At 45.3% G+C, this 22,148-nt stretch overlaps 1 protein-coding gene across 2 annotated transcripts in view; it reads right to left on the reverse strand.

Moving 5' to 3' along the window:
- The window catches only part of EXOC4 (exocyst complex component 4), a 605,068-nt gene that overhangs the window by 571,163 nt on the left and 11,757 nt on the right, over nt 1-22,148 (reverse strand). For both annotated transcript variants that reach the window (XR_013215715.1, XM_077264444.1), the window contains exons 2-3: nt 16,555-16,744; nt 4,799-4,993 (exon numbers count right to left, since the gene is read on the reverse strand). Coding sequence is in view for 1 of the 2 variants with exons in the window: in XM_077264444.1 (XP_077120559.1) it covers nt 4,799-4,993; nt 16,555-16,744 (385 nt within the window). In the remaining variant the exon portion in view is untranslated. The remainder of the gene's footprint in view (nt 1-4,798; nt 4,994-16,554; nt 16,745-22,148) is intronic.

Here is a 22,148-nt window from a genome sequence, read left to right on the forward strand (position 1 = left end):
TTTCTTTGTCTCAAACCAATTAAGAGTTCCTTGGCTGTGTGTCTGGGATCATTGTTTTGCTGACATGTCCACCATTGTTTAATGTTCATCTTCTGGTAGATGGCAGTACACTTTCATCAAGAATGTCTAGGTAAATTTGTCCATTCGTCCTTCCTACAATTATATCATGTTTGCCAATACCATATGCTGAAAAACAGCCCCACACCATGATGTCCCCACCTGCAAACTTCACTGTTGGTATGGTGCATTTGGGGTGATATGCAGTGCCTTTTGGCCTCCAAACATGATTTCTATTAGGTCATCCAAAGAGTTCAATTTTGGTCTCATCGAACCAGACTATATTCTCTCAGTAATACACAGGCTTGTCTAAATGTTGTTGAGCAAACTTTAAACAAACTTGAACATGCTTTTTATTCAGTAATGTAGTCTTGCATACTGAGTGTGTGCACAGGCCCTAGAGGCCAAGTGTATTACTAATTGCTTTCAAATTGAACACAAAATGTCAGTTTTGATGACAACTAATCTCAGAATTATTCAACCCTGTCATGACAAGTGTCTTTAATACTTACTAGAGCATCCATTGGCTTTCATGACCTGCTGCAAATGTTATGCATGGACAGCTTCCTGAGGAATCTTAGTCCATTCCTTGTGCCCAATGTCCTCCAGTTCACTAATGTTCTTGGGTTGTGAAAATAGTGGTCCAAAAAAATTTGAAAGAAGAGATGACTGCCTTGCACAAAAAAAAGAAAATAAAACACAAAAGGTAGCAAAGGCACCAAATGTTTCTAGAGATAAAGTTGAAAGCACATTTCACAAGATCAGAGTTAAAAGAACACTGGCTATACTGTCTGGATATGGAAGAAAGAGACAGCCATCATGGGCTGCCGTCAGATTTATGACAATTAGTAGGTTAAAAATCCTTGAATGACTGCAAAGGAACCTCAGCAAAATTTGGTGAAAGCATACACTGAGGTCTCAGTTTGTACAATTAAAAGCATAGTAAACACTGAAGGTCTCCATACCTGAACTCCAAAACGTACACATCTACTGACGGAAAAGCCCAAGAAAATTCATCTCCAATATACTTTAAATCATATGATCGAGACACAGAAGATTTTGCTCTATGGAGTGATGAAACAAAACTGGAACTTTTGGGCAAATGGATCAGAAGTATGCCTGAAAGAGGAAAAATGAAGCATACATTGAACACAAGACCCTGCCTACAGTGAAGCATGGAAGTGGCTTCGTTATGCTTTTGGGCAGCTTTGCTTCCTCTGGCAGAATGTGGAGAGCAAGATGGATTTAAACAAGTATCAGGAAATCCTAATAGAAAATGTTTTGCCTTCTGTGAAAAAGTTGAAGCTTGGGTGGCATTGGACCTTCCAAGAGAGGACAATGATCCTTAAGCAAACCTCAAAGTACTGCAAGGCTCGGTTTCAAAAGTCCTGGAACATTCTAGAGTTGCAGAAGCAACTTAATTCAATCCCACAGAAAATCTTTCATGGGACTTGAAGAAGGTGATTTCAACAAGCAAACCCAAAAATATTTGTGAACTGGAAATCATTTTGTCATGATGGCAGAGATATCTCAGGAGCACTGCCAGAATCTGGTATCTCGACATGCATTATGGTTGCAGCAGGTTATAAAAGCCAAAGGGTGCTTCACCAAATATGCTTGTCATGAAGGGGTTGAATAATTGAGATGGAAACAGTCACTAGACGTGGCATTTGGTATTAGATTTGGAGAAACCAATTGATATGTTAGTGGTGTTGAGCTATTTATATCTTTCATGCTTCATTTTTTTTTTTTTGCAAGCAGCAGAAAGTTTGTAAATTTTTCTAATAAACCAAAATTTTTCAAGGGAGTTGCATAATTTATATTGCAACTGTTTATGACACAAAAGCAGACAAAGAAGTATGAAGGTGCAGGGATTGTGGATTTCTGTGAAGCTTGTATGAAGGATAGCTAAGGCCGAGTTCACATTAGCGTTTCTGTGCGCAGCGTATGATCCGCATGCGTCATGCGTACATATCTTTAACATGGTGTACACAGGGACATGCGTTAGCACACATTCATCCTTTCGCGGTGTGCGGTGGTATCCGGCGAACGCAACATGGTGCATTTTTTGAGGTGTCAAATATTGCTCAATTATGCGGATGATTGTGGATGAGTGCGTCAAAAAACGCATTACTGTCTATGGGAAACGCATTGGTACACAAGGACATGCGTTCGCATGCGTTCGATACACATACGTATTTCAGACTCAACATGTCCAGGAACTGGTTTCAGCCACTCCTAAAACAAAGGGGTATAAAAGGGGGTGAGGACACAGTAATTTCATTACGCTCAAGACTCTAGATGCAAGCAAGACTTTTGATGTAGGTATAGAAGCTTTGAAAATTGTCTGTTTGTCTTTGCAGCCTGTACTAATTTTTTTTCCTGTTCCTTGTAGACTGTTTGCTGCTCCAGTCCTGGTGCTGCCGTCCTAGTGCTGGTACATGGCTTTTCTAACAATAATACTAACGACATGTGTGTTTCTTTTTCAAAATTATGTGCCTTAGGGTCACCAACAGACGTTCCTCAGCAGGAATTGCTCTACGTAGCTGTGTGTCCTGCCTGGTGATGGATCCTCTGACACGTAGTAGCAATTCTTGGAAGCTCTGTTCCGACATTCTCATGTATTCGAAAAACCTATGCGGGTTTTCACGAAGCTCAGTGTACAATGAGTGGTAGGCTCCACAGCTCTCTCGGACTTCAACAATAGGCTGTTGTCAATAGCGACGATGACGTGTTCTCCGTCTTTCTCTTCTCCTTTCTTCCTCACAAGCCACAGCAAAAGCCAATTTCAATGATAAATCCAGATTCAGATTGAAGCTCTCCAAGCTAAGGTCCATCTTGCAGCTGGATACAGCAGCAAAAGATGAGGATTTCATCTGTGCAGCGTCTATATATGGAAATCCCATGAGACACACCCATTGTCTGTGTCTTGTGTCAATGAAATTCTCCAGGAAAAGCATTGTCCTATTGAATGCATGCACATAAACAACGCACACACATGCAAAATGCATACAAACGCAACTTTTTTTGCCGTCATAAGATCATGCGGATAAAAAACAAAGCGTAAATATGCGCATGCAGATGATACGCTGCGCGCAGAAACGCTAATGTGAACCTAGCCTAAGAAGCTTTCTCATGAAACTATATCTCCCCTCTATCCTTGCTGCTCTAAGGGAGACACAACAGAAACACTTTAAAGAATTTTAGCACAATAAGTCGTCATGTAGTGGAATAATGATGTTTTTTCTGACCACAATGTCACCAGACTCATGTATTTGTCTGCAGGTTTCCCATCTGATAATTGTCTCTCCTGTGTGAGTTCCTAATATTACCAGCCAAAATATTGTGCACAATTATCAGCTCCTCTATGGGTTATTAGAGCTAGCAGCCTGTCCCCTTACACATACAGGTACAGGCTGGTGAGATTGTGAGATTGCACATTACTCATCAAAGAGGGAAAAGCCCTCAGAGGAGACCGCACCACAGACTACTGGCCCTTTCACCATACATCACATGCGACCCTACAGATAAGTGGGTGGGAGACTTGGAACAACTTGAAGTTATTCTGGACATCTACCATATAACTGGTTGAAACTAATAAAAGTGCTTTTATTTAGTTATACACAATAACGAACAAAGGTAATTTAGCAATTATTTTGGAGTGCGCAGTGAACATTCATAGTTCATATAATATTTTGGAAGGGATAATTGTTCCCTAGTCTACTGGCACCTCCTCCACCTAAGCTTCATTTGCAGTCCACTTATCTAAACTCCACTGATTTAAGCAAACACAATTCTGACATTATGGAAATAACTGTATGAATTTACTATCCAAGCTTCATGATCAGTGATCTTGTAGGGCTATAAGGTGATGTGGGCCATGACAGGTCGGCGTGGCCAAACACCACTACATTATGCTGCTATATTGCAGTATAATGTAAGTGAATGGGCTTATACTGACACCCACAAAGTACGTCGATAACAAAAAGTCAGTCACAAAAAAAGGGGTTTCAACTTTTTGCTGTCTCCATACCTTGTGGGTCGCAATGCAACTCCATTCACTTGCATTATGCTGCAATGTAGCAGTGAGAGCAGAGAGCAGCCATTATATTTCACACTGGTAACTCACCCTTCATGTAAAATAAGCTCTGGGGGAATAGTCATCTTCTAGGCAGTGTCCTCCCCAAAGCCTGGTGTTATCATTCATATTCTTTGAAAAAAGGTCAAGAAAGCAAAGATTCTGCCAGGGTATGTAAACTTTTGAGCACAACTGTACCTGACACATCTGCAGGTTCCTCTCAGCTTCCATCTCACAGGCAGACATGTTTGCAATAGTGTCACAATACAGCAGAGCTCAAGAGAGCTGCAAAAAATGTGTTTGCGAGAAGGCAACATTCAGTTTTCCTGTTCTGTGTTAGTTACTTGTCTCACACTGGTAACTCCCCATTCATGTAAAATAAGCTCTGGAGGCAGAATTATCTTCCAGGTAGAGTGCTCCCCAGAGCCTGGAAGAGCTCATTTATATATGAGAAAAATGTAGCTTTCTCTGGAAGACATTGGATCACAGATATCAATATATCATTTTATTCAGCTTCCTATGACCTGCAGGCCACTAAAGACTGTTTAGAAGGGTTGATTTTACTCACAGATTCCTTTTAAACACATTTGTAGTTTGTCAATATCTTATTTAAAAAAAGCCTCAAATGATAAATGTTGTAATAAGATAGATTCCAGTGCTTACCAGCATGTCAGTGGCATTTAGGTAGTGTTTACTAGCCATACATTGCTCCAGTTTCTGGGGCACTTGCTTGATATTCTCAATTTCATCCAGAAGGTTCAAAACATGCTTGTGTTCAATACCCTCAATCCACAGCTTTCTCAGCTCATCACGCTTGCAATGAAGGAGCATCTTACAGGACAAAAGGTTCTCTTTAACCTGCCGGGGAAAGAAATATAATTGCTTTAAGCAAAAATATATAGTTATACAGCTATCTTGTTAAGTTAAATAGCAATGTCACAATTTCAAGTTATGTCACAACACATACACTGTGCGCAGAATTATTAGGCAAGTTGTATTTTGATCACATGATACTTTTTTATACATGTTGTCCTACTCCAAGCTGTTCAGGCTTGAGAGCCAACTACCAATTAAGTAAATCATGTGATGTGCATCTCTGTAATGAGGAGGGGTGTTGTCTAATGACATCAACACCCTATATAAGGTGTGTTTAATTATTAGGCAACTTCCTTTCCTTTGGCAAAATGGGTCAGAAGAGAGATTTGACGGGCTCTGAAAAGTCCAAAATTGTGAGATGTCTTGCAGAGGGATGCAGCAGTCTTGAAATTGCCAAACCTTTGAAGCGTGATCACCGAACAATCAAGCATTTCATGGCAAATAGCCAACAGGGTCACAAGAAGCGTGTTGGGCAAAAAAGGCGCAAAACAACTGCCCATGAATTGATAAAAATCAAGCGTGAAGCTGCCAAGATGCCATTTGCCACCAGTTTTGCCATATTTCAGAGCTGCAACGTTACTGGAGTAACAAAAAGCACAAGGTGTGCGATACTCAGGCACATGGCCAAGGTAAGGAAAGCTGAAAAACGACCACCTTGGAACAAGAAACATAAGATAAAATGTCAAGACTGGGCCAAGAAATATCTTAAGACTGACTTTTCAAAGGTTTTATGGACTGATGAAATGAGAGTGACTCTTGATGGGCCAGATGGATGGGCCAGAGGCTGGATCAGTAAAGGGCAGAGAGCTCCACTCCGACTCAGACGCCAGCAAGGTGGAGGTGGGGTACTGGTATGGGCTGGTATCATTAAAGATGAACTTGTGGGACCTTTTTAGGTTGAGGATGGAGTGAAGCTCAACTCCCAGACCTACTGCCAGTTTCTGGAAGACAACTTCTTCAAGCAGTGGTACAGGAAGAAGTCGGTATCGTTCAAGAAAAACATTATTTTCATGCAGGACAATGCTCCATCACATGCCTCCAACTACTCCACAGCGTGGCTGGCCAGTAAAGGTCTCAAAGAAGAAAAAATAATGACATGGCCCCCTTGTTCACCTGATCTGAACCCCATAGAGAACCTGTGGTCCCTCATAAAATGTGAGATCTACAGGGAGGGAAAACAGTCCACCTCTCGGAACAGTGTCTGGGAGGCTGTGGTGGCTGCTGCACGCAATGTTGATTGTAAACAGATCAAGCAACTGACAGAATCTATGGATGGAAGGCTGTTAGTGTCATCATAAAGAAAGGTGGCTATATTGGTCACTAATTTTTGGGGGTTTTGTTTTTGCATGTTAGAAATGTTTATTTCTAAATTTTGTGCAGTTATATTGGTTTACCTGGTGAAAATAAACAAGTGAGATGGGAATATATTTGGTTTTTATTAAGTTGCCTAATAATTCTGCACAGTAATAGTTACCTGCACAAAGAGATATCCTCCTAAGATAACCAAATCTAAAAAACCCCACTCCAACTTCCAAAAATATTAAGCTTTGATATTTGTGATTCTTTTGGGTTGATTGAGAACATAGCTGTTGATCAATATTAAAAATAATCCTCTAAAATACAACTTGCCTAATAATTCTGCACACAGTGTATATAAAGCAGTAAACTTTTATTATTGGATATTGCTGTATGGAATAGCACATCAGACAGTACTATTCCATACAGCACACAAAAGGTATACCAACTAGTAACAAGCGAATGCTTTATCTGAGCTCGTTCGCTCATCAATAATACCAACATAGATCACCGCAACTGAGGCCAAAAAGACACTCATTAGGCCTCTGTGGGGAAAATGGGAGCTTAAGGAAACATCCATTTATATAATTGCCTTCTAATGTTTTAATTTCCTGTTCTGCCCAGATGTCACCGTATTCCAGAATTCGAAGCGGAGGAAGTTCACCGACCGCCATATTGGGACACCCAAATGATGGGTGTCTCAATATGGAAACTGCTGCTGGTACCAACCTATTTCACGGTACCAACCTATTTCGCGGTACCACCAGCAGAACACCATCGCACCACACATACACACACTCTCACGCAGTCTCTTGCATGGTACCACCAGCAGAACACCATCGCGAACATGCCGCTGCTGGGATCAGCCGAATGATTCACTGACTGCCGTCATCTTTGCACAGGAGGAGCGCATGCGCAATTTTAATGTGACCGCCGCTGATGCCGGCAGCAGATGCGCAACGTGTCTACAGGCAGAGGAAGCCGGTCACATTAACATTGCACACATTGCGGATTTTGATGCATTTCTGCAGCATTTTTGGATGCGCGGAATTGCCTTAAATCCGCAGTACAGAGTACACACAATGTTAATGAATGGGAAATGCAAAAACCCAGTGCACATGCTGCGGAAAATTCCGCGCGTAATCGCAGCGCTTTATTTTCCGCAACATGTCATTTCTTTTTGCGGATCCGCAGTTGCGTGTGTTCCCTCTCTTTTTGTTTTACCTCACAAAAAGCACAACGTCGAAGACAAAAAAGGGCAAATGAGACTCTTGAAGAACAGCAGCATTGCTGGGACAAAAACAATGCATATAAGCGTAGGCGTCAAGCACATGAGTCCCCTGATGCAAAATTCATTAGATAATCACAGGATGCCATTAGGCAACAACAGCGCCGCATGTCTGCCCTCATCGTGACATTACTGCCCTCCCGATGCGATACGATTTGGACACTCCAAAAATACATTGTGAAAAAAGCTTAATATGCATAACTGATGAACTTTCTTAGAAGCTCTGTTGCAATGCTGCAAACCAGCAGATGTGATCATTCATGGGCTTGTGGCCCCTATCATCCAATCACCGCTCAGCTTTCTGTTCTTAAACTGCTATAAAAGACTAAAAGGGACTCGGTTTGAACAGTCATTCTGTACTGACAAAGTCCTGCCATTCGGTGCTTCATAGCAGTGCCAATAATTTTTATACACCATACTACCTGCTTGTTTTCCCTCAATCTCCACCTCCCTCTTTGAATGACAGCTCTTACTTCTAGGGCCAGAGAAGGGCGGAGATAGATGAAAACCAAACAGGTGGGAAGGTGTATGTAAATGATCGGCTCCACTATTAGCCCCTTCATGACCCAGCCTATTTTGACCTTAATGACCTGGCCATTTTTTGCAATTCTGACCAGTGTCCCTTTATGAGGTAATAACTCAGGAACGCGTCAACGGATCCTAGCGATTCTGAGACTGTTTTTTCGTGACATATTGGGCTTCATGTTAGTGGTAAATTTAGGTCGATAATTTCTGCGTTTATTTGTGAAAAAAATGGAAATTTGGCGAAAATTTCGCAATTCTCACATTTTGAATTTTTATTCTGTTAAACCAGAGAGTTATGTGACACAAAATAGTTAATAAATAACATTTCCCACATGTCTACTTTACATCAGCACAATTTTGGAAGCAAAATTTTTTTTTTGCTTGGAAGTTATAAGGGTTAAAATTTGACCAGTGATTTCTCATTTTTACAACGAAATTTACAAAACCATTTTTTTTAGGGACCACCTCACATCTGAAGTCAGTTTGAGGGTTCTATATGGCTGAAAATACCCAAAAGTGACACCATTCTAAAAACTGCACCCCTCAAGGTGCTCAAAACCACATTCAAGAAGTTTATTAACCCTTCAGGTGTTTCACAGCAGCAGAATCAACATGGAAGGAAAAAATGAACAATTAACTTTTTACTCACAAAAATGATCTTTTAACAACAATTTTTTTATTTTCCCAAGGGTAAAAGGAGAAACTGGACCACGAAAGTTGTTGTCCAATTTGTCCTGAGTACGCTGATACCTCATATGTGGGGGTAAACCATTGTTTGGGCGCATGGCAGGGCTCGGAAGGGAAGGAGCGCCATTTGACTTCTTGAATGAAAAATTGGCTCCAATCTTTAGCGGACACCATATTGCGTTTGGAGAGCCCCCGTGTGCCTAAACATTGGATCTCCCCTACAAGCGACCCCATTTTGGAAACTAGACCCCCAAAGGAACTTATCTAGATGCATAGTGAGCACTTTAAACCCTCAGGTGCTTCACAAATTGATCCGTAAAAATGAAAAAGTACTTTTTTTTCACAAAAAATTTATTTTAGCCTCAATTTTTTCATTTTCAAATGGGCAACAGGATAAAATGGATCCTAAAATGTGTTGGGCAATTTCTCCTGAGTACGCCGATACCTCATATGTGGGGGTAAACCACTGTTTGGGCGCAAGGCAAGGCTCGGAAGGGAAGGAGCGCCATTTGACTTTTTGAATGGAAAATTAGCTCCAATCGTTAGCGACACCATGTCGCGTTTAGAGAGCCCCTGTGTGACTAAACATTGGAGCTCCCCCACAAGTGACCCCATTTTGGAAACTAGACCCCCCAAGGAACTTATCTAGATGCATAGTGAGCACTTTAAACCCCCAGGTGCTTCACAGAAGTTTATAACGCAGAGCCGTGAAAATAAAAAATAATTTTTCTTTCCTCAAAAGTGATTTTTTAGCCTGCAATTTTTTATTTTCCCAATGGTAACAGGAGAAATTGGACCCCAAATGTTGTTGTCCAGTTTGTCCTGAGTACGCTGATACCCCTTATGTGGGGGTAAACCACTGTTTGGGCACACGTCGGGGCTCGGAAGTGAAGTAGTGACGTTTTGAAATGCAGACTTTGATGAATGCTCTGCGTGCGTCATGTTGCATTTGCAGAGCCCCTGATGTGCCTAAACAGTAGAAACCGCCCACATGTGACCCCATTTTGGAAACTAGACCCCCAAAAGGAACTTATCTAGATTTGTGGTGAGCACTTTGAACCCCCAAGTGCTTCACAGAAGTTTATAACGCAGAGCCATGAAAATAAAAAAATTTTCTTTTCTCAAAAATGATTTTTTAGCCAGCAATTTTTTACTTTCCCAAGGGTAACAGGAGAAATTTTACCCCAAAAGTTGTTGTTCAATTTCTCCTGAGTACACTGATACCCCATATGTGTGGGTAAACCACTGTTTGGGCACACGCCGGGGCTCGGAAGGGAGAGAGCACCATTTGACTTTTTCAACGCAAGATTGGCTGGAATCAATGGTGGCGCCATGTCGCGTTTGGAGACCCCCTGATGCGCCTAAACAGTGGAAACCCCTCAATTCTAACTCCAACACACCCCTAACCCTAATCACAACCCTAACCACAACCCTAACCCCAACACACCCCTAAACCTAGTCTTAACCTTAATTCCAACCCTAACTCTAATTCCAACCCTAACCCTAAGGCTATGTGCACACGTTGCGGATTTGTGTGCGGATTTTTCCGCACCGTTTTTGAAAAATCTGCAGGTAAAATGCACTGCGCTTTACCTGCTTATTTACCACGGATTTCCAGTGTTTTTTGTGTGGATTTCACCTGCAGATTCTTATTATGGAGCAGGTGTAAAATGCTGCGGAATCCGAACAAAGAATTGACATGCTGCGGAAAATACAACGCAGCGTTTCTGCGCTGTATTTTCCGCACCATGGGCACAGTGGATTTGGTTTTCCATAGGTTTACATGGTACTGTAAACGTGATGGAAAACTGCTACGAATCCGCAGCGACAAATCCGCTGCGGATCCGCAGCCAAATCCTCACCGTGTGCACATAGCCTAATTCTAACCCTAATTCCAACCCTACCCCTAATTCTAACCCTAACCATAATTCTAACTCTAATTCTAACCCTAGCCCCAAGTGCAACCCTAGCCCCAAGTGCAACCCTAGCCCCAAGTGCAACCCTAGCCCCAAGTGCAACCCTAGCCCCAAGTGCAACCCTAGCCCCAAGTGCAACCCTAACCCCAAGTGCAACCCTAACCCTAATGGAAAAATAGATATATTTTCTGTATTTTATTATTGTCCCTACCTATGGGGGTGATAAAGGGGGGGGGGGTTTATTTACAATTTTTTTATTTTGATCGCTGTGATAGAACCTATCACAGCGACCAAAATGTACAGGGAACGAATCTGCCGGCCGGCAGATTCGGCAGGCGCACTGCGCATGCGCCCACCATTATCCAAGATGGCGGCGCCCATGAGAGAAGACCGAGGACACCGGGACTAGGCAAGTATGGGGGGGTGCGATCGGACAGCGGGGGGGGGCGGAGGGGAGAGGAAGGCGCTTAGGACAGGACAGAGGGGTACGGAACACTGACGGCGGCTGCAGATCGCCGCCGTCAGTCGGTGGGGGGCCAGATCGGGGTCTCCAGCCATGGACGATGATATTGCAGCATCGGCCATGGCTGGATTATAAATATTTCACCAATTTTCATAGGTGAAATATTACAGATTGCCATGATTGGCTGTTGAAAGTGAAACAGCCAATCAGAGCGATCGTAGCCACGGGGGGGCGAAGCCACCACCCCTGGGCTGTAGTACCACTCCCCCTGTCCCTGCAGATCGGGTGAAATTGGAGTTAACCCTTTCACCCGGCCAGCAGGGACGCGATCCGACCATGACGCATATGCTGCGTCACAGGTCGGATTGGCACAGGTTTTCATGACGCATACGCTGCGGCAAAGGTCGGGAAGGGGTTAAACACCAAGCGCCTGTACTTGGTTTGAACAGTCATTCTGTGCTGGAAAAGTCCCTTTAAATTTGTCGTATGTTTGGTTGCTATGGGCAACAAAACTCATTTTTCCTTTCGATGGTTCTGATAATGAGGCACATAACTGAATAAAAGCCATGTTTTATCCGACTACAAGGAAAATAATTGACAGTAAAAACTGTTGAAAACATAATTGCACACAAAGGCCATCTGTTAGTAGGATCGACCCTCCTATGTCATCTATATGGACACACAAGTAATAATGCACACATGTATGATGTTTACAAAGCCCTAACCAGATAAAAAATAAAAAAAATCTGCATAATAAGAGTTGTCATGATCCAGTACGGGGTTTGTTGCTGATTATTCTTTCCCCGGGATGGTCATGCGGGGGTTAATCTTCCTTGTCTCGTTTTGGTATCTGTCTGGCTATTTCAGTACAGTGTTACCTGCAAGCTGTGTCAGTCCTAGTTCCAGTCTCTGGCTTGAGCAGCTGACCCCGTTATACCCTGATTTGTCCTCTGCCCGTTTACCTAGATCCCGTTCCTGCTTCCCCTGTGACTTCACTCATAGTGGTACTCGCTTTCTGTGTTGTGACCTCTTGGTATTTGACTTGGCTTGCCCCCTGACCTGTTCTTTGTCTTCCGTCACTGGCTTTCCTACTACCGACCGGCTCTGACTTCTTAGGTTTGTTTCTGACCACGTGTATTGCTGTGACCTCTGGTACTTTGTTCCCTCTCTGTTGCTGACCCGGCTTTTCTGACTACTCTTCCGCCACCTAGTGGCTCCTGCCTGCTGCTCTGTGGTTCCTGTGTGAGTGTACCTATTTTCCTTCACCTGCACCCCCTGGTGGAGGTTGTATGCTGCTGTGCTGCAGCAGGCATTACAAGTCTGCATAGGATTCTGACATACCCTTATTGTGCTATTAGTGTCTTTATTGATAGAGGAATAACAACTACTTTTGGTTCAAAATATTTTCCTAAAAGACAGTCAGAAACAGATACAGGCTCTGTTCACATCATTGTAATGAAGTAGCCTACAAAAATAGTTTCTTTCTTCCAAAAACAGGGCTATCCCATCCTCGGGTGGTAATTGGCATTTTAGCTCAACTCCATTAAAGCCAATTAGTCGTTACTGAACTGCTATACAGCACATGACCTGTGGACAAGTGTGGCACTCTTTCTTAAAAAAAGCAGCTGGATTTTATAGCATATGGTATAATTTTTTTTTCCTGTACACCATTGTTTGAAATAGTGTGGTCTAATATGCCATTCCATAACCCCCCACCAATCTTTTTTTTCATATTAACATACAGCAGCTTAAAAGGAGGACAAAAGGACACCCTTTTAGCCACAGTCAAATGAATAGAGCCCTAGAGATACTTTTGGCATATACCCCCAGAATCTTTTCCAGTGTATTCACAATGAGCCATGAGTCTGACCAGACGTGTCTGACCATCTTTCAAATTCCATCTTTTAAATTACAGATTTTTAATTACTATGAATTAGACTAGAATTGGACTGGAATTGACTGGAAGGTAAAGGAATAGAAAACTACTATAATGTTTCGGTTTCTTTTAACATTCACCCCATACTACTTTATTTCTTCCTAGCTCCTGTAATCCCTCCACCCAGTAAGGAACTGGTCATTTCTTCCTCCATCCTCCCCAGTCACCTCACCTCCTCCAAAGAACTGTTCCTCTACATACAATCCTTTTTCTCCAGGCACACACGGCCACATCATGACCTATCCAGCTCCCACCGTCTAACGCTCTGTCTGCTGCTCCTCATTGCTGGCGACGTATCCCCAAATCCTGGCCCTCCTCAAAACATCCCCACACTCATTTTTAACCCCCTGCCACGATCCTCTACACGTCTTCGCAACCACAGTAACCTTATACCCATTCATCCAGTCCCCCTACCTGGAGCTCTATGGAACGCACGCTCTGTCTGCAATAAACTGTCATTTATCCACGACCTCTTCATCACCAACAAACTCTCCTTCCTCGGCATCACTGAAACCTGGCTCACCCCCTCTGACTCAGCCTCTCCAGCCGCGCTTTCCTATGGTGGATTCCACCTTTCTCACACCCCTCGCCCCAGCAACAAACATGGTGGAGGGGTTGGCTTGCTCCTGTCCGATACCTGCTCCTTTACCCCAATTCCACTAACACCCTCCGCTACTCTTCCCTCGTTCGAGGTGCACTTCGTCCGCATCTACTCACCCTCCAACCTCCAGCTGGCTGTCATCTACTGCCCCCCAGAACTAGCCATCTCCACCTTTCTTGACCACTTCACCACCTGGCTACTTCATTTCCTCTCAGCCGACACCCCCCACTATTATCATGGGTGACTTCAATATCCCCATTGACACTTCCACCTCAGCCGCCTCTAAACTTTTATCGCTCACTGCCTCCTTTGGTCTCACTCAATGGTCATCCGCAGCCACCCATAAAGATGGCCACACATTGGACCTCATCTTCTCCCTTACTAATCTCACCCCTCCCCCTGTCTGACCACAACCTACTGATATTTTCTTCCCTCTCCCCTTCTAGTGCGCAACCTGCACAAACTCACTCACCCTTGCAGAAATCTCAAACACCTCAATCTACACTCACTCTCTGAGTCCATTCTCCCTCTTACAGACATAGCTTCCTTCCATGACACAGATGCTGCTGCCACTTTTTATAACACCACAATAACAGCAACACTCAATTCGGCCGCCCCGCTCATGCATAGCAAAACTCGTAGAATCAACAGGCAGCCCTGGCTAACCAGCCTGACCAAAGATCTGAGATGGGCTTTCAGGGTCACTGAGCGGAGATGGAAGAGATCTCGTTCTGCTGAGCACTTCACTGCATACAAGCAGTCCCTCGCCAGCTTCAAGTCCACTCTCACTACCACAAAACAAACTTACTTTTCATCTCTCATATCCTCCCTGACTCACAACCCTAAACAGCTCTTCAACACTTTCAATTCTCTACTCCGTCCCCCAGAATCTCCTCCCTCCCCTCTCATTTCTGCTCAAGAACTTACCTCTTTCTTTAAGCAGAAGATCGATAATATCAGGCAAAGCTTTGGCCCGCAGCCCCCAATGCCCCTCCTCTTGACTTCTCAGCCCTGCTCCAAAGCCAGCTTCTCCACCATGACAGACGATCAGCTCTCCATCCTTCTGTCAAGATCACATCTCACCACTTGCACGCTTGACCCGCTCCCATCCCACCTCATCCCTAACCTTGCAAAAGTCTTCATCCCAACCCTAACATAACTCTTCAACCTCTCACTTACAAACGTTGTGTCTTCCCCTCATCCTTCAAGCACGCATCAATCACATCCATCCTCAAAAAACCCTCCCTCGACCCATCCTCTGTGTCCAGCTTTCACCCGATATCCCTTCTCCCTTATGCCTCAAAACTATTGGAACAGCATGTCCATCTTGAACTGTCCTCCCACCTCTCCTCCTGCTCCCACTTCGACCGGTTACAATCTGGCTTCCGACCACATCACTCAACTGAAACTGCCCTAACTAACGTGACTAATGACCTACTAACCGCCAAGAGCAAGCAACACTACTCTGTCCTCCTCCTGGACCTGTCTTCTGCCTTCGACACTGTGGACCTCTCCCTCCTGTTACAGATTCTCTCATCTCTTGGCATCACAGACTTGGCCCTATCCTGGATCTCATCATAGCTAATAGACCGGACATCCAGTGTCTCCCTCTCCCACACCACCTCTTCATCTCGCCCTCTGTCTGTCGGTGTTCCCCAAGGCTCAGTTCTAGGACCCCTACTCTTCTCCATCTACACCTTTGGCCTGGGACAGCTCATAGAATCCCACGGTTTACAATATCATCCCTACGCTGATGACACGCAGATCTACCTATCTGGACCCGACCTCACTTCCTTACTGACCAAAATCCCATAATGTCTGTCTGCTATTTCATCCTTCTTTTCTGCTCGTTTTCTAAAACTGAACATGGACAAAATAGAATTCATCATCTTTGCCCCACCTCACTCTACCCCTCCACCTGACCTATCCATCAATGGCAATGACTGCTCACTTTCCCCGGTTCCGCACGCTCGGTGCCTCGGGGTGATCCTTGACTCTACCCTCTCTTTCAAGCCACATATCCAAGCCCTTGCCTCCTCTTGTCGATTCCAACTCAAAAACATTTCCCAGATCCGTGCATTCCTTGACCATGAAACCACAAAAACACTAGTACATGCCCTTATCTCCCGCCTCGACTACTGTAACCTCCTACTCTATGGCCTCCCCTCTAGCACTCTGGCACCACTCCAATGCATCCTACACTCTGCTGCCCGACTAATCCACCTGTCTCCCCGTTACTCCCCAACCTCTCCTCTCTGCCAGGCCCTTCACTGGCTTCCTATTGCCCAGAGGCTACAGTTCAAAACACTAACAATGACATACAAAGCCATTCACAACCTGACTCATCCATACATCTGTGACATGGTCTCCCGGTACCTACCTACATGCAACCTTTGATCATCTCATGATCTCCTTCTCTACTCCTCTCATCTCTTCCTCCCACAACCACATCCAAGACTTCTCCCGTGCTTCCCCTATACTCTGGATCTCTCTACCCCAACACATCAGGCTCTCACCTACCATGGAAACCTTCAAAAGGAACCTGAAGACCCACCTCTTCCGACAAGCCTACAATCTACAGTGATCCCCAGTCTACTGAACTGCCGTATGACCAGCTCTACCCTCTCCTAGTGTATCCTCACCCATCCCCTGTAGACAGTGAGCCCTCGCGGGCAGGGTCCTCGCTCCTCCTGTACTTGTGTGTGCCTTGTTTTACTCATGTTTATTGTACTTGTCTATATTTGCCCCGTTCACATGTAAAGCGCCATGGAATAAATGGCGCTATAAAAATGTATAATAATAATTTCACACACACAGCACTAGTGGCTTACCTGCTTGATCTTATTGCGGGAGTTGGTAATCCGTTCGGTGATGTTTTGGTAAGTGCGTATGGCAGTCGTGAGTTCTGTAAAGTGCTGCTCAATCTTCTTATCCAGGTCTTTATCACAGCTCTCATAAGCCGCCTCCAAACGGCCTCTCTCAGTCGCTCTGTCCTCAACATCATCACTAGTTGAAAGGGTCCTGGAAGAAAAGCTTTGGTTATGTTTTGGTCTGTAAAACCCGTACGTGATGCAGATGAATTTCTAGGTCAAAACTGCTAAAGTTTTCTTTGGAACATACGATGTCGGCATACATTGGTGAGGGGTGTTCAGACTCCCCTTGCATTTATAGGCAAGTAATATACACCATCTTGCCACATCTTATTCCCCTTCACCCACTGAAAAGAAAACACATGCATGCTTAGCCAAGCTGAGTATAAGAAAAGCGATCAAAACGTCACATGGTAAAATAAATAGTGCGATCAAAGGTGCAAATCATCATCCAAAAAAACAAGAACGTGCACAACTATGTCAATGGGAAAATAAAAAGGTTAATGCTCTTGGAACAAGGAGAGAAAAAACCAAAGAACTTGCAAGGCCTTAAAGGGGTTGTCCACTACTTTCAGTTAACCCCCCAATGTATCCCCCCGGGGCCCCTAATGAATTGTGTAAATACCTTCTGTTGCCGTTTTCGCCTGTGAGCGGCGCTATGGCAGCGGCTGAGTCCGGGTCACGTGACCACCCAGGCTGCAGCCGCCGCTTATTTCCGCCGACGTCACGTCAATTTCCAGACTCTGGAAATTGACGTGACGTCAGCAACAGGCGTGACCCAGGCTCCACAGTCAGCAGTCACTCAAGAGTGACTGGGCTGTGGGCGGGGATGTGGGCTGCCTGCGGGGCTGTGCTGGGATCTGCTGGACAGCCGCGCTCATGTGCCGAGATGTGCGGCCGGTGCATCGGCGGCCGGTGCCGCGGCGACGCCGGTGCGTCGGGGGCCGGTGCCACGGCCGGTGCAACGGCGGGGGTCTGTGCCGAAGGTGCTGGAGTGTGCGGGGGTCTGCGGCGTCTCTGTGTGTAGGCATGGTCTTGTAGACTTGTAGTCCCATCGGGCTCTGCCTGCTACAGTGACAGTGAGTGACACATTAGCCAATGATGGGACAGTAGTGGTCCCATCATCCGGCTAATGTGTTGAATGTAAAAAAAAAAATAAAAAACACATACACAATACATACATAGAACACACATACAGGACATGAGACATGCAGCATGCGACGACATGTGACAGCATGCGACATGTACCATGCGACGACATGCAGCATGTGACATGCACCATACGACATGTGACAACATGCGACGACATGTGACAACATGCGACATGCGCCATGCTGCGACATGCGCCATGCTACGACATGCAACATGTGACATGCGACATGTGACGACATGCGGCGACATTCGACGACATGCAGCATGCGACAGCATGCACCATGCGACGGCATGCACCATGCGACATGTGACATGCGACGACAAGCACCATGTGACATGCAGCATGCACCATGTGACATGCAGCATGCGACATGCACCATGTGACAACATGCGACGACGTGCAGCATGCGATGACATGCACCATGCAACATGTGGCGACATGCGACAACATGCAGCATGCACCATGCGATGACATGCACCATGCAATGACATGCGACAACATGCAACATGTGACATCATGCAACATGCACCATGCGACATGTGATGGCATGCGACATTCGGTGACATTCGACGACATGCAGCATGCGACATGCAGCATGTCACATGCAGCATGCGACGGCATGTGACATGCGACAACATGCACCATGTGACATGCAGCATGCGACGACATGCGACAACATGTGACATGCAGCATGCGACATGTGACAACATGCGACAACATGTGACATGCAGCATGCGACATCCGACGACATGCACCATGCGATGACATACATCATGTGACATGCCACATGCAGTACATACATACAACATACATACAGACATACAGTACATATAGCATAGATTACATACTCACCATCACTTGTCACTTTGTTCCCCGAAGCCAGTGTCACCTATAAAAAATATTAAAATAATAAACAAACAATATACTCCCTGATCCGCAGAAATCCAATAAAAACGAGTGTCCCACGACGATCTCCCGTGGAGAGCAGGAGAATCTGATGATGCGACTGCTCTCCAGGGGCTCCAGGAACACAATGAGGGGAGGAAGGTATCCTTCCACAATGTATTCCTCACAATGTATTCCTACGCCCCTGTGAGAAAATAGTCCCTGGTCTCACTTTTGGCATTGCTGTGTGAAAAAGTTCCCATGCAGCTTTTTGCCATAAAGTGAGACCAGTGAACTTTAGTAACCTCTCAGTGATGCACTGCAGGAGACATTGTCTCCTGTCAGTGTGTCACTGAGGGTCCTATAGAGCAGTGACATCACCCAATGTCACTGTTCTATAGGGGAGATCGTCGTGGGACACTCGTTATTAATTGGACTACGGCGGACAGGTAGTATACGGTTTATTATTTTACGTTTTTTGCAGGCGCTGAAGTATGGTAAGTATGGTTAAATGAAGATTATTAAAATACTTTTTTCCTAATGTTTTTGTGTTTTATTAACCCTTTATTACTATTGGATTAATAACGGATAGGAGTCTTATTGACGCCTCTCCGTTATTAACCCGGCTTAATGTCACCTTACAATAGCAAGGTGACTTAACCCCTTATTACCCCATATCCCACCGCTACACGGGAGTGGGAAGAGAGGGGCTAAGTGCCGGAATTGGCGCATCTTACAGATGCACCATTTCCAGGGCGGCTGCGGACTGGTATTTGTAGCCGGGGGGGGGGGGCAATATCCATGGCCCCTCTCTAGGCTATGAATATCAGCCCGCAGCTGTCTGCGTAGCCTTTCTGGCTATAAAATATGGGGGGACCCCACGTCATTTTTTGGGGGGTCCCCCTATTTTAATAGCCAGTAAAGGCTGCGCAGGCAGCTACGGGATGATATTTATAGCAGGCTACAAATACTGGCCCCCGGTCGTCGGCTTTCCCCCTCTGGCGCAGAAAATTGCGCGGTAGCCCACGCCGTTTTTTTATTAAATTAAACGCTCATAAAGGCCTATTTCACCCTTGCATCGGTACGGGTCCTTTGCTATGCGTCGGGCCTACGTACTGACGCACGTTGTGAAATTTGTGCACGTCGTGGGCAGCGGATGCAGTTTTTCAACGCATCCGCTGCCCATTCTGAAGTCTGGGGAGGAGGGGGCATAGTTTTTGCCGCGCATGCGCAGTAGAAAATGGCGGACGCGACGGACAAAAAAAGTTCACTTGAACGTTTTTTTCGTTCCAACGGTCCGCCAAAACACGACGCATCCGTTGCACGACGGACGCGACGTGTGGCCATCCGTCGCGATCCGTCACTAATACAAGTCTATGGGTAAAAAACGCATCCTGCGAGCACATTTGCAGGATCCGTTTTTTTCCCAAAAAGACAGATTGCTGAAAATGCAAGTGTGAAAGTAGCCTTAGGCTGCTTTCACACTAGCGTCGGTACGGGGCCGTCGCGCTGCGTCGGCCCGACGTACCGACGCATACTGTGACAAAAATGCCTGACGTGGGCATCGGAAGCAGTCTTAAGACGCTTCCGCTGCCCCATTGCAAGGTCCGGGGAGGAGGGGGCTGCGTTTCGCCCGCGCATGCGCGGTCGAAAATGGCGGACTTGACGCACAAAAAAAAGTTACATGTAACTTTTTTTGTGCAGGCGGTGCGCCAAAACACGGCGCAACCGTCGCACAACGTGTGGCACTGTGTCGCTAATAAAAGTCTATGGAGAAAGGGTATGTTTCCACGGTCAGGAAACGCTGCTTGTTTGACGCTGCGCAGAGCTGCAGCGTCAAACAAGCAGCGTCCAGATGTTCCAGCATAGTGGAGGGGATTTTATGAAATCCCGTCTCCACTATGCGTGGAAACCTGCACGCGGCGGCCCTGCGACTACGGACATGCTGCGCGTCTTTTCAGATCGCAGCATGTCCGTACACCTTGCGGGGACGCAGCGTCCCCGCAAGGCATATCACTGGGCGCTATGGGAGAGAGCGATCATCCCGGATGTGAAGAGTTAACACATCCGGCATGATCGCGTCCCAGAAAGGGGGCGGGGCTTAGCGCCGAGCGGCTTCGCCGCTGCGGCGAAACCGCCGGCCATCCTGAACGTGGAGACATAGCCAAAAAACGCATCCTGGGAGCAACTTTGCAGGATGCATTTTTTTCTCCTCTACGACGCATTGCGATGTATCTATCCATATATTTGGCTGCTTTCACACATCAGGTTTTTGCCGTGAGGCACAATCCGGCGAGTTATGAAAAAAACGGATCCATTTTTTTCCGCCGGATCCGTTTTTTTCTCATAGAGTTGTATTAGCGCCGGATTGCGCCTGATGGCCACACGTTTCATCCGTTTTTTGCCGGATCCATCAAAAAAGCTGTTTCCGCCGGACGGAAAACACATACAGAGGAACGTTTTTTCTGTCTGGCGAAAAAACGCACAGCGACGGATCCGGCAAAAAAAGTATGAAACTGAGATGTGAAATGATGAATCCGGCCTTGGAATCCATTTTTTCATGCATGTTTCCATTAAAATAATGCACATTTTCCGTTTATTTCTTTCTTTCCAAAAACGGCATTAAAACCGCGCATAAACCACACCAAAAAAGCATCAAAACTGCACCAAAAACTGCATCAAAACCTGGTGCAGTTTCGCAGTTTTAGTGCGGTTTTGATGCAGTTTTTGGTGCGGTTTTGTTGCAGTGTTGATGCAATTTTGGTGGGGTTTTGATGCAGTTTTTGGTGCAGTTTTGATGCTTTTTTGGCAGTTTTGATGCGTTTTTTATGCAGTTTTTTGCACGGTTTTGATGCATTTTTTAATTCGCTTTTGGTGTGGTTGCGCACAGGGCTGTACACATCTGAACAGACCCGCACACATCCGAACAGCCCGCAGACCGCGCACAAACCTGAACAGTCCCGCACACATCCGAACAGCCCGCAGACCCAGCAAGCACATACACGCACACAGTCACCGCCCACATTATGCCCACACACTTCCCTCCTCCCGAGCTGCAGTGTTTCTTGGACCCACATCCGCATCTAAACTGCAGATCTTTTTTACATCTGCGGTTTTGCTGCGGATGTGAACCTAGCAAAAAAGACAAGCAAAAAACAAGTGTGGGATTGCACTTTTTTTGCAATTTCATTGCACTTTGAATTTTTTTCACATTTTCTGTTACACGACATGGTAAAAGCAATGGTGTCGTTCAAAAGTAGAACTTGTCCTGCAAAAGATAAGCCCTCACATGGCCATATTGACGGAAAAATTATGGCTCTGGAAAGAAGGGGAGCGATAAACGAAAAAAGCTCCAGGGGTGAAGGGGTTTAGAAACATGGATATAGACATATCTATGGAAATAGATATATATATATAGATATAGAGATATATATATATATATATATATATATATATAGATATATATAGATATATCTCTGTATGTATTCATCTATCTATCTGTCTGTCTATCTATCCC

The sequence above is a fragment of the Ranitomeya variabilis genome, chromosome 5 (assembly GCF_051348905.1).
Source record: "Ranitomeya variabilis isolate aRanVar5 chromosome 5, aRanVar5.hap1, whole genome shotgun sequence".
In the NCBI taxonomy this organism is placed as follows: Eukaryota; Metazoa; Chordata; class Amphibia; order Anura; family Dendrobatidae; genus Ranitomeya; species Ranitomeya variabilis.